Below are 13,867 nucleotides of genomic sequence, written 5' to 3' on the forward strand. Positions count from 1 at the left end.
GTGACTTTGTGCCTGATTTACAGCACTGTGATGCAATTGTTTGCATATATCTTCCTTAGCTGCATTTTGTATGCTTCCATTGTCTGGAGCTTAGACACCATCATCGTAGCTGACGGGGGGAGGCTGCTACATTTGATTTTGGGATTTTTTTGGCTGCTGTCCCTGGCTCCTGCGTCATACCCAGATCCATTTGCTTTGGGTAGATTGACTTACTGATACTATTGCAGATAGAAGGATTCTCATACACTGTTACTGTTTTCTGTTTATTGCTCATGAATAACAAATTGTACATGTTCCTGAATAAGTGACATGAACGTGGGCAAAAGATCGGTTGCGCTGAACCACAAGTAAATAGGAAGCACTGTCATGACTGATGTATACACAAAGGGCAGAAAAAAACTGCCTGGATCAAAGCAAAATTCTGTCTAGTCCAGAAGCCTTGTCTTAACTCTGGCCAGACAGCTGCCTCTGGAACCTCACAAGCAGGACATGAAAGTCCTAGAATCCAGTTTATTAAAAAATAAAATTTATAAAAATTGGTATTTTGGTGTATTCTAATGTCACTTTATGTGTGTAAATTTAATGAGATTTCCCTCTACAAATGCATGTATTTGTTTGCCACTATTCCAGCCTGTTTAATAAGTAAACTGGGCCTGCAGAACTTGTAGCCCGCCAAGCTGAACGCAGCCCCCCAGACACAGGTATCCAGCTGCGAAAAGAAAAGAACAGGTGGTTCATGAAGCTGAATTTCGCTTAGTGGGTCACAAGCTGAGTGGACCTAAAACGGAACCACGACTTGCATAGACTTAAATGCCACCATTAATTTTGTACTGGAGTTTGTAAGAAGTCCAAAGTTTTGAATATTTAAAGCAAAATAAAAATAAAAATAAAGTGCTTTCTATCTAACATCTTACATGCTTACATTCATTCATTCAAACAAACATATACATACATAATTTTATTTGTATGCCGCCTTTCCACAGTTAAAACTAGGCTCAAGGCAGCTTACAACAACACATCAAAAATAGTCATAAACAATAAATAAAACATTCAAAAATACACAACCAAACTGAACAATTCCCACCAAAATCACAAGATCTAAAATAAAGATACAACAAACCCCACCCCACAGCAACAACCACCCTCAAAACACCCCAGCCCATGTGTCTGTTCAGCAGCCTCCATTTTTGTCGCTGGAGTCAGTCAAAGCCACACCCTCACAGTCCAGGTAGAAAAGGCCTGCAAGGCAGGGGGGAGCAGTCCTTCCAGGACTCACAGCCAACATGGTCTCTCGAGTGTAATAATTAGGTCAGAGAAGCTGCTTTCCATTCTGTTTTTGTCAGAGTGGGCGTAGAGCTGCATAGCACAAATTCATTATTTACACGTCTTACCTGTCTTGGAAGTGATGCAAGAGCAAACTTCAGACATTTCTGGAATGTCGGCTGCAATAATATTATGCAGTTGTTAAGGGGTGTCCCATTTTGATTCTTTACCCCATCCTCACTAATAAATATTAATGATGTGAAGTACAATAACAACGAAGTTAGTTCTTTTCTATAAAAATACATGGCACCCATGAGGTGTACACTTCTTAAGTACAAATGCAACAAATTCATGTTTACAAAGACTTGTATCATACAGGGTTGTTCATTGGGAGTCTGCCCTGGAGCCAGAAGCAGTATATTAAGTGTACCTAAAGTGTACATAGTGGTGCCCAAAGCCTTCCATCAGCTTTGGCTGATGGCCCAGCTGTGCCCTTAGCTGGACCGGGATAGCCCAACTTCTGTCATCTAAACTCTGGTAGCCTCTAGATTAGATGTTACACAGTGGTACCTCGGGTTAAGAACTTGATTCGTTCCAGAGGTCTGTTCTTAACCTGAAACTGTTCTTAACCTGAAGCACCACTTTAGCTAATGGGGCCTCCCGCTGTTGCCGCCGCACGATTTCTGTTCTCATCCTGAAGCAAAGTTCTTAACCCGAGGTACTATTTCTGGGTTAGCAGAGTCTGTAACCTGAAGCGTCTGTAACTTGAAGCGTCTGTAACCTGAGGTACCACTGTACATGGGGCTGCCTCTGAAGACAGTTCAGAAACTTCAACTGGTACAGAATGCAGCAGCCAGGCTGCCCACCGGGGCAAGATTTTGTTGGCAGCTGTCTGTCTTGAAAGACAATGGGGGTGCCCTTATGATGTACCCACCACACAACTGAATAATGCACCACACTCTCTGGTGGGGAGGGGGCACCCACCACCCACCCATAAATTTTAAGAGGCAAGCCTTTGTGAGGGACAGTGTTCCTCACTCTGAGGTGAGGAGGCAGACAGGCAGAGATGGGAGATCCTCTTTTAAAACCCTTCTTTCTCCTTCCTGGGTTTTATCCCAGGTCATGAAAAGTTTACAGTGAGCTTGAAGGAAGAAGACGTTGAGGAACTGTTGCTCATCCAGCTGAGGTGGAACTGAGATTTTGACATGGTCCACTGAGCATGAGAAAGGCAAGGTTATGCACCATTAAAGTCACATATAACTTATAGAGCAGTACTTCTTAACTGTGTGTGTGTGTGTGTGTGTGTGTGTGTGTGTGATGGATCCCCTTGAGAATCTGTTGAAAGCTGTGCACCTCCTCCCCAGAAATATGCACATTTTTTGCAAGATTTTATTGCACTGGGATTTTTTGTGTGTGATCAGTTCACAGACCCCCTGAAGCCCATGCATGGACCACAGGTTAAGAACCCCCTGTTCTAGAGATTCCCTTTTTGGCTTGTTATTTGGGCGAAATGCTATTGCTTTATCAGGATCCATTTATATTACATTTATAAAACTTTATGAGAGTTATATCTTAGAAATAAAATATTATCTCACTGGATATGCTATGTTATAACATGATACTGTGTGTGATTAGAATACTGTATGTGAAGCACCTTTCTTTTATTTAACAAATAGAGGGAATTTCCTGAGCCAGATTTCTATCTCCCTCTCATGAATCATTAAACTTGACAGAAAAAAAATCACCGGCTCCCTCGGCCTGATAGCGAGATAAGCACTGCACCTCAAAATCGCCTTTGACTGGACTTAACCGTCCAGAGGTCATTTACCTTACCTTTGTTACAAAGGTATCACATGGTATTTTATTATGTTATTCTACATAATTATGTACTTTATATATAGCTTAATATTTACTGCTTGCAATGTTCAGTGATCCTTGCTGTTAGGTCCTAGATCTGGAAAGCCAGTAAAGATGAAATTCTGCCAAGCTCTGTTCAACACGCTACACTTGGTTCCAATTCTGTCTCCTCCCATGCAGTGCCATATTTTATCCTGGCTCTCCCAGCCCTTGGTCTGTCTTTGGGACCCATCTTGGAGCAGAGTGGAGCAGGGGACAGACACAGATATGTTTAAAATCAAACGCTGGCTACCCTAACAAGCCCTAAGGAGAAAGGAAGAGTGTGAGAACCCTGTGAGACCATACAGACCTGTGGTGCACTTGTAAGGTTCTGTGACGGCGATAGGGAGGACCCCAGAGAAGCCAAAAACCTATGAAAAACCAAGGATGGGCACCATTGGCCTTCAGCACCACCAGTCAACACCAGACAGAGAAAGGCATATGGCTTGCCTGCATTGCGCTGGTTAGGGAAGGATAAAGAAGTGGGTCAGCACTCTACTTCCTCTGCCAATCAAGATGTGTAGAGAGAAATAATAATCTGGGAAGAAGGTCAAGGAGGAGTGTAGCTTCTGCCTCTGTGAGGCTTGGGGGGTGGGGCAACACACAAATAATTCCTCTAGTAACCCCAAGGGAAATCTCTGCTTGAGTCCTTTGTCACAGACCCCGGGATTCCAGAACTGTATTTAGAGCAAGGAGATGCGATCACAGTGCCCCTTAAAAAGGCTGCTACTTCTATTTCTATTTGTCAAGTTGGTTCCTTCCTTGTCTGGTTTCTCTATAGCACTGCTATTGTAAACAATAATGCTAGTGTCTGTGTATGTGAGCAAACACAAATGCTCACTCACAGAAACACACACACACACACATATAAATACATTGTGTTGATACATACACAGTATGGTCTCCCTCTATATATATATATTTGATATATGCATAATTTTTGATGCCAACAGATACAGAAAGACATGTGGTACAAATTGTCTTGATCTCCTTTGAGCCCATACTAGTGGAAAATGCCCCCTGCAGGTCTTTTTATACTGATGCTATTTTATTCCCCTAATGAATATTCAAAAGCTGCAGTCACTGAGGACTCAGGTGGCAAAAATAGCAAGGTGATCGAAGCAAGCCCTTCCATAAAAGCCTACGTCTACATTGCTCAGTGCAAGGAAATAGGGTTTGTTACACAGATTCCTGGCTGTGCAGGGGGGTGGGTTCTGTTTTCCCCCTTTCGATCATGTAAAAGAAAATTGCCAGGAAATTTCCTATGAATTAGAGGCCTGTTTCGTGCGCTCGCATGATCACATCTCCCCCTTCCCCCCTCCCAAGATGTGTTGTAATAAGCATGTGTTTAGAAAAGAAAGGAAGAATAAGACAACAGTGCTTTCTGTAATCCTTGCAGCAAGATCGAACATTCAGCATAAAGGGCACGCTGTTAAGATATAGCAATGCATGCATTGTTTTCTACATAATGCAGTCAGGGTCTCCATGGTAAAATGAAGGGGGGAGGAGAAATATATTTTTTATTTTTTTATTTTTGTCACCATCAGCAGTTAATCTAAAGTGGGAGCTGCTCCATTTCATTGTGGGTTAAGTGGCTCACCATGCAGAATTAAGTGAGGGAGTATAAATCCTAACCGTTGTTTTTGAGTGGTGGATTTCTAAAATGCATGTGAGGATTTTTGAAGAAAAACACTGATCCGACAGGAGTTGTTGCTCTGGAGTGTTTGTAAGAGGAAGCCATCATTTCCAGCATACCCCCTTCAGTGGAATCACTTAGACACTTCCAGCTGGTGGTGGGGGATGCAGCCATAATACAGCTTTCTCTGTCCCAGCTGTCTTTCTCGTTACGTTAAATGCATTAGGATGGCTGCACTGTTTTGCCGAGCTTCAGGTACAGAAAGGTACTGGAAGAGATGTTGCAAGCATGAATTTGTGTAGCATCTGCCAGCTTCGTCAAGACCTTTGAATTGCGAATGTCTTCCTGGCTCCAGCCACAGCTTTTCTTCCAGGCACTGCTTGTGAGGAGGGCTGGTTAAAGGTGCCTGAGGATATCACCTTATATACCAGGAAGGATTGTTGCGAAGGGTGTTCTTAATGCATTATGGCTCACGCAGCATCACAGCTCAAGAAAAACAGAGATTTAGAACTTAACGCCGAAGAAGAAAATGAGAAAAAGAGAAAACATAGGAAAAGATCCAAGGATCGGAAGAAAAAGGTACCTTTATTTGTAACAGCAATTTCTTTACATGGATTCCTTTGTTTTACTTTGACATCTCACACTGCAGTGAGAGCAGAGATGTGGTACGCTTGTAACTTGGTGACTGTGGATAATTGTTAAGGCTGTGAAATGTCATTGCAAGCCAAAACTTGCGGTGGGTGGGGGTCGCTTTGAAAGGCAAATGTTTCTTTTTTTAAAGTCAGAGATTCTAGATTTGTTGCAGTGACCAGCGCAGGTGGTGGGCATTCTCTCCACCCCACCCACCCCCCGGCAGATTATCACATTGTCTTGAGATGTGAACTCGTTTTATTTCAGTGCAATGGAAGTCAGTTTAAGAAATGGCAGTTTTGCAGGTTAAACAATTAGCATCTGCGTAGTTCTCACGTGCGGATAAATAGTTGGTTTGTGATCTGTTGGTAAGAAATCTGTGCAGAAATTCTGCTGGGACTCTCTCACATGTTTGCCTTTGAAATAATCCATTAATTTCAACAGAAGTCACTGAATGTGCTGCTGCGGTATGTGTTTTTTATCTTGACGGCCTATTTTATGGGGAAATAACACCCAAATCAACTGTTGTTATAAACTTTCTTTTGTTAGGTTGAAATATTGGCGTGAGATTACTGAGCCCTGTTCCAACAACCCCTCCCCCAGTTGTGTTGTAATTACCCTGGATGCATTGGTACTTGGGGTAAACTGAGTCCTGGGCATGCCAATCTAGTGTGTACTAGCCCTTGCTGAATTTTGCCTGAAGCCAGCTGGCTTCCCCCAACATAAGCCTTGAAACACAATAGTGGAAAATAAGAGCAGAACCCTAAATGAAGATGCTGTGTGGGCTTGCCCTTTAAGAGGACACCTTATGCACCAGGAAAGGGCCCTGTGGTGGTTTCTTGGTGCTTAATAGCTGTGAATATTCTTTAAGGAAAAGGAAACAGAAGCAATTCAGATGCCTATAGTCTGAACACAGGAATGAGGTTATGTTGCATTTTCATGTCCCTTTGTGATATTCCCTAAGGGACGCATAATCTAATGGGCTCTGAGCACTGATGCATGTGTTTCCTTAAAGGACACATTGTAAATTCCTTCTGTGCATATGCGCCTCTGTGGCTTGGGTGGCAGCTTCTCATTTCCTCAGCTTTCTTCCTCCCCACCCCCTTCTCTTTTCACTGCAAAAAGCAGTGCTGAGTGTAATGAGAGAGAGAGAGAAAAGGCACTAAGGAGCCTTCTGATACAGTAAGACCGTTAGAAGGCTGTATATAGATGGCTGCAGCAAAGTGTGTACTGCAGCATGTAGGTTTATGGATATTTCTCCCATTTAAAGGGGCATGAGCAGGCTTTCTGTTAAATTACTGCACTTGTCTCCTTTTCTGCATAGATGAAACTAGGGGAACAAAATGCAGCCCTAAGGGTTAGTTTCCTGGCTTTTCCACTTGAAAAGCAAGGATGATATAGATGTTCATGATCCCCACCCCCAAACTTTATTTTATGCTTTACAAATGAAACCAGGGTCTCTTTCCGTCCCGCCCCAAACACTCGGAGGAATGCAGTCTTCAAAAAGGGTCACCCCTCAACATACGTCTTTCTCTCTGTGTGTGCGTTTTTGGAGTCAGAGCTGAAATTCATAGCCTCCCATTAACTTTCTTACAAGGGAGCTGGGTATTTTCTTTCAAGTAGGCTTGGGTTTAACAATAGCAAGTGTGTGGTGCCTTTGTGATTATTCATGTTGTCATATGAGCAGAATATAGAAGTGGAGGAGGCAGGGGGTGACCATGCCAATAAGTGCCTCTTGATTCAGTGGTTTAGACAATTGCTATGTCGACAGAAATGCTTTATTGTTTATACAGCATGATGTCTTAGAAGGGAGATCTCCTAGCAACCAGGGCGGGACATGGCCAAATTTTTTTTTTTAAAAAAAAAATTGCAGTCATCATAAATGCCATGGGTTTTCTTTCAGGATTGTGTTATGGGAGAAAGGTTTCAGAGTAGTGAACCTGCCCTTTGGGGAATATTTATTTTCTCTTGGTGTATGCTACAGACATGCTGAATTTATTTAAGAAGTGAATGAGAGAGAGAGAGAGAGAGAGAGAGAGAGAGAGAGAGAGAACCTGGGGGTTAACTTTGGTGCATTTGCAGATCCAACCAGGGTGCATATTGAGTGTAGCAACAACCATTCTGACCTTCCTTTGTGCAGCACGGAATCCATGTCTGATCTCTCTGTTCATTAAGGTGGTGGTTTAGTTTCTTTTTAATTAGCAACCCCCCTTTTTTCTCTGTGAATTGTGAGTCACTGCAGATAAGACCCACCAGCAATGCTGGTGCTCAAAGGCTAACCCTTTACCTGAACCGTATTAGAAAAAAAAACCCTCTGGGAGGCTTCCAGTCATATTAAAACACTGGTGATGGTTAGAATCCCTGGGCAATTGAGGCAACAGAGATTTAGCCATGTGATGGTTTCAGTTTGCAGAACTGAACACAGCCTGTTAATAACAGCACCAGACAGACATGATTCCCATCTAATATTAGGACTGCAGTCTTAGGAAGCAGTTTCACCCTCTTTGTATTTTAAGTCTTTCTTCTTCTTCTTCTTCTTCTTCTTCTTCTTCTTCTTCTTCTTCTTCTTCTAATACAGTCCCCCCCCCCCAGGTTGGCTCTGAAAATGCCACCAGACCACCTAACTCTTTTCAGATAATCTAGTAAAGTTGAAACCAGTGAGACTTCAGTTAAGTGCTTTAGGAAAGAGTGTTGCTTATTCCCACCTCCCCAGTCCAGGTGTACAAAAGAGTCAGTGAATCAGGCCTGTGTTATGTAATACCCTGTCTCCATTGCCTGTCTCTGAATGGACCACACAAAATGTCATCTTCTGCAACATTTGACAGATGAGAATAGGGATACTGCTGCATACACCCAGGGGGAGGAGCCCAAGGGGCAAGGCCTTGTAGATTAGTGGGTGGAGCCTGGGTGCAGCTAGGTCTCTCACAAGGGTGATGCAAGTGCCATGTTATCATTAAGATTTATATATGCCAACGGGTGGAGGGGAGAGCATTCTAATCCATTTTAGTAACCAGAGCTTAACCAGAGGTATGGATTTGGGTGAGTGTGGAACTGTGAAGTATCAGTAAGGAAGACAACGTTAACAGTTCCCTCTCACCACTTTACAAAGATGGCAGGAGAGACACTGTGGCTTCTCAGATGACCACAATCCTCATAATCTGCAGCAGAAAATAACCTACAGGGCATGTAACTGGTCAGGGGAGAGGGAGCTTACAAATCTTCCCTTTCTTTGTAAACAACAAGTGCCATCATTTAAATGGAAGTCTGGCATGTGATAAGGCAAGGGAGAAAGGTGGTGATGGGCAGGAAGGAACCCTGATTTGAGTAAGACCCTGTTGAAATGGGGCTGGAACGTGCCCAGCCTTTTTGAATGCATTTTAACCTCCCCGCTTTCCTGTACTCAACCCATCTCTGTGTACAAGCATAACTGAGACAGCAACTCTCTAGGGATGTGAGTTGACTGAACAGTATGTATGTATGGAAGGGTGGTGTAATGTGTATGGGTTGCTCGTGCGTAAGTTGCCGCCTCTCCAGGCTTTGTGGCCTTGCTAAAGCTTTCAGTCTGGGCAGCCCTTCACTTCGTGGCGGCCTCAGTTGCTAGCAGAATCCGTCAGTGGGCGTTTCTTAAATCTTTTCCAACATAAAAGTTGTTTGACACCCAGTCTCCTCCTACTCTCACTGCGCGGGAGTCTTCTGCGCAGGGAAGGCGTGGGTAGCGGAGGACCCGTGCTCTCCCTGCTGGTGTCCGGTAAAGAGTCCTGGAGCCCTCTCACCGATTCCCCCATCAGCCCCTCTATATCTCTGGTGTTGCGCTGATTTGCTTCCCCATCTGCGGAGCTGCCTCTCTCCCTGCTGGGCCCTTCTCCAGCATCATTTGAGAGCCTTCCCTCCGCCTCTAGCTCCGATGTCAGTTCCCTGACAGGTGGGGACAAGGCCAGCACATTCATGGGGAAAGCCAATACCTGTGAGGTGGCTGTGACAAATTGGTAGCCCTGGTCCCCCTTGTTGCTCACCTCACGGCCCACAGGCTCTGCTGCCACCACCGCCACCAACCCACCTGGTGAGGCTCCTGCAGAGCTCTCCTCCTCCTCCCTGACTCACTGGGGAAAGGCCAAGGGGGTCCATCCAAGGCGCTCTCTCAGCTGTCTCACCCAGAATGAGGCAGGCTGGAGGGGAAACTATTGCCACTAGTAACGCAACAAACCAAAAGCAGAGGATGAGGGGCCAGGAGGAGAGGTGGGGATGGCAGTGCAAGCAGCATTTATTGGGCGGAGATGACTGAGGAGAGAGGGAGGGGTGGCAGGAGCAGTGGGGGAGAGGAAGAGGAGGAGGCTTGGGGGGTGGTGCCAGCCCTTGTGTGGGTGACTGGTAGGAGGAAATTGGGGGCGGGAATAAAAGATTATTTGGCATCGGATTAAAGTAATAAGATCCATGTGGGCTTGCCTTTTGGCTGCATTTCAAGGCATTGTGGGCCAGTTCAAGAGACTGGGGTATCCAAAACAGAAAAGCCAAGTGATTTTTTTCTTGTCTGCTAGTTGTCCTAGGGTACATTCCTCTAGGAAACTACATTATCCATGTCTCTGTGAAATGAATGGAAACATCTCCCATTCATCTCAGTGGTCCTGCCATATCAGAGAACCTCCTGGTTGGTTGTGCCCCAGGGATCAGCGCTGTCTTGTCTCTAATTCTGCTATACTTCTGCTATTGGTGCTCAAAATTTAGGCTGCCTTAGGTAGCTGCCGTATACTGCCTAATCAAAGGCCCACCTGTGCTAGAAAGAGATTAAAACCATAGAGTCATAGAATGGTAGAGTTGGAAAGGACCCTGAAGATCATCTGGTACAACCCCCCCCCCCCGAAATGCAGGAATATGCAATTGCCCCATACAAGGATGTAACTTGCAACCGTGGCGTTAGGAGCACCATGCTCTAACCAACTGAAATAATATTTCATATTTGCGCCTCCGGAGAATGCCAAATCTAAGCGCAAGTTTAATATAGCATGTTTGCCTGAACAGGTGGAGAGTCTAATGTGCAGGTTGGGCACCTGTTGTGGAAGGTGAGGTGGGGCGACACCAATTCAAACTGGTCAAGTCATTGGCCATGTTGTGTGTCACACTGATAGCTTAGCCAGATGTGCATGAGCTGGACTGGGTATGCTTCCCCAGCTCCATCCTCCTGGCCAGAGGGGAAGGAGAAGCACACAGACCTGAGATTCATAACGGCTCCTTATGTGATGTGCTTCTTGTTCACATCACACTAAAACCAGACATTAGCACAACGTGCAGTTGTGGCCACTTTGCTGCAGCCTCACCTGTATCTCACAGGGTTTTAAGGAACAGTAAGCGAAGAGCTGCAAAATGTTACAACAACTCTATGGAAGTGGTGATGGTGATAGCGGGTAATAATTAAAATATGCTGGCAGCTCAGGGGTGGCTGAAGAAACTCTCCTCACTTCCCATCCCAGAATACTGTATAACCAATATTTAGGGGCACATCCTGCTCTCAGTTTCATGAGCAGTGTGAAGAGTTCAAATATTAAAAAAGGGTAAGATGTTATCCTTGAACATTTTTGTTAAATGACACCTTAAAGAGGAAGTATTATTTGTATGCCTTTTTTTCTGTCTTGCACTAGTTTATGCACAAGGCTAAGGAAACTAGGTTTAATTTCCCATGTGCCTAACATGTAGAATAGATTTGTTAATTTCAGTGCAAAAGATTCTATTAAAGATAGAAGGGCTTTTTATGCTGGGTGTGGTCCGGTTGATTACAATTTTTTGGTTAAAAATGTATGTGAACTGCCCTGAGAGCTCTGGGTACAGGACAGTATATAAATTCAATGAATAAGAATAAGTCTTGCTTGCAGACAGCTATGTGTGATTTTGAGACATTATTTTTCTGCCGACTGCTTGGAAGCCGAAATTCCAAAGACAAAAAGTTGTCTTCTTGCTCAGGTTCTTTGTTTGTTTTTTATGTAACCATTTTATAATCTCCTTAAAAGCTATTGCCCCACTTCTGCTGCACTAAAGGGTCATATGTAACCTATATCAAAGACTGAACATATATATATTTAAAATACTTCCATATAGAAAAATTAGAGGTCAGGGAAAAGGCTAGGCTACAGTCCCTTTCCATAATAGTTTTCTGTGTGCTGCAGGCTTTCTGTTTGCTAGAAGTGGTACAGACCAGTCCCGGGTTTACCACCAAGATCCATATCTTGGTGGTGGTGTGGTCTAAACCACAGAGCCTAGGGCTTGCCGATCAGAAGGTCAGCGGTTCGAATCCCCATGACGGGGTGAGCTCCCGTTGCTCAGTCCCTGCTCCTGCCAACCTAGCAGTTTGAAAGCACATCAAAGTGCAAGTAGATAAATAGGTACCACTCTGGCGGGAAGGTAAACAGTGCTTCCGTGCGCTGCTCTGGTTTGCCAAAAGCGGCTTAGTCATGCTGGCCACATGACCCGGAAGCTGTACGCTGGCTCCCTCGGCCTATAGAGCGAGATGAGCACTGCAACCCCAGAGTCGTTTGCAACTGGACCTAATGGTCAGGGGTCCCTTTACCTTTACAGTCCCTTTCCATAATAGTTTTCTATGTGCTGCAGGCTTTCTGTATGCTAGAAGTGGTACAGACCAGTCCCGGGTTTACCACCAAGATCCATATCTCTAACAACTATGATGAAAATTTGCTCTACATGTAATACAGGCATAAAGCCCTCAGAAGTTTAAATTACGAAGTAATTCTCCTAAACGAAGTCTTTGCTTCATGTTTTTCAACCAAGAACACAAGCTGTTCCATTAGTTACGAATCCCCCCCCCCCATTTATATCATACATAGTAGTAGTAGTAGTAGTAGTAGTAGTAGTAGTAGTAATTTATAATTTATACCCCGCCCATCTGGCTGAGTTTCCTCAGCCACTCTGGGTGGCTTACTTACTCAGCTTTCTGCGAGCTGTTTCCCACACTACAGAATTAGCTAGTTCCTGTGCTGCTATATCACGCCTGTAGTGTTCCCCTCAAAATTTGAAGTACTGTAGTCCAAAGACACAGAATCACAGAATAGTAGAGTTGGAAGGCACCTCAAGTATCATCTAGTCCAATCCCCTACAATGCAGGAAGCTCAACTAGATCATCCGTGACAGGTGGCCATCCAATCTCTGCTTAAAAACCTACAATGAAAGAGCATCCACTACCTTCTGAGGGAGCCCATTCCACTCCCTCCCAAACTCCAGATGTTTAGTTGGAATCTCCTTCCTTGTAATTTGAAGCCATTGGTTTGGATCCTACCCTCTGGAGCAGGAGAAAACAAGCATGCTCCATCTTCCCCTGTGACATCCCTTTAGATATTTGAAGATGGCTACCCTATCAGCCTCCTCTTATTCAGGCGAAACATATTCAACTCCCTCAGCCATTCCTCATAAGGCCTTGTTTCCAGACTCTTGATCATCTTGGCTGCCCTCCTCTGCATATGTTCCAGCTTGTCAAGGTATTCTTAAATTGTGGTACCCAGAACTGGACACAGGACTCCAGGTGGGGTCTGACCAAGGCAGAATAGAGCGGGATTATGACATCCTTTGATCTGGACACTGTGCTTCTCTGTTGATGCAGCCTAGAAGAGCATTACTTGTTTTCAGAATTTGATGCCTTGGTAATTTTGTACTATTAAAAAAGCTAGTGTTCGATACTCTTGGTGACTGGCCAGCATTCTTTGGCTGGACTCTCATCCCCATTCACTAATGTTTATGCCGTTAAAAGCATCAAGTTCTAACTTGATCAGGTGGTTGTTAAATAGAAAAGCTGGTATAAAATTTACAGACTTGATGCTTTACTATGAAGTACTCATGGTTTTGATTTTTTTACGGAAATAATATGGGCAATAACATTTGGCCATTTGAAGATGTAAGTGAGGGATTCCTTGGCTGGGGCTGTTGTTTTTAGCAGGGCCTTTTAAATAGATACTCTTTGGTCTATTTTGAATATTGTACTGTTATTAGCTATGGACAGTTCCCAGTCTAGCAAGGCCAGGTCTTGCAGCACAGATAGTGCTAGATCATTATTTTATTTTATTTAAAAAACAATGGAGTATATAGTTTGCTACAGTTCTTCCTTTAATGTCGCATATGGTAATTTCCAACTTTCTTCCAGTACTTAAAAAAAAACCACACCCCCTGAAAGTCACCTTTTGTTTCTCTCATTATTTCTTGATCTTCTTTCCTTCTGTAATTATTGCCGTAATTCTCTTGTACCTTTCAATCTGCAAGTACCGTATTTTTTGCACCATAACACTCACTTTTTTCCTCCTAGAAAGTAAGGGGAAATGTCTGTGCGTGTTATGGAGGAAATGCCTACGGGTGGCATGCCTATGGATTTTCCTCCTCTAAAAACTACGTGCGTGTTATGGTTGGGTGCGTGTTATAGAGCGAAAAATACGGTACTTGAATGCAAGTACT

At 44.0% G+C, this 13,867-nt stretch overlaps 1 protein-coding gene across 26 annotated transcripts in view; it reads left to right on the forward strand.

The window, feature by feature from the left end:
* ANK3 (ankyrin 3) overlaps positions 1-13,867 on the forward strand; it is a 400,513-nt gene that overhangs the window by 176,281 nt on the left and 210,365 nt on the right. For 5 of the 26 annotated variants that reach the window (XM_082222258.1, XM_082222290.1, XM_082222291.1 and 2 more), the window contains exon 1: positions 4,733-5,374. The exons of 4 other annotated variants lie outside the window; for them this stretch is intronic. In XM_082222258.1, coding sequence (XP_082078384.1) covers positions 5,261-5,374 — 114 coding nt within the window. In that variant the 5' untranslated portion in view covers positions 4,733-5,260. Of the gene's footprint in view, positions 1-4,728; positions 5,375-13,867 lie in introns of those variants that run through there. 17 more of the 26 variants (XM_082222267.1, XM_082222268.1, XM_082222266.1 and 14 more) reach the window with 11 other exon arrangements.

The sequence above is a fragment of the Podarcis vaucheri genome (genome assembly GCF_965113315.1).
Source record: "Podarcis vaucheri genome assembly, chromosome: 5".
NCBI classification, from domain to species: Eukaryota; Metazoa; Chordata; class Lepidosauria; order Squamata; family Lacertidae; genus Podarcis; species Podarcis vaucheri.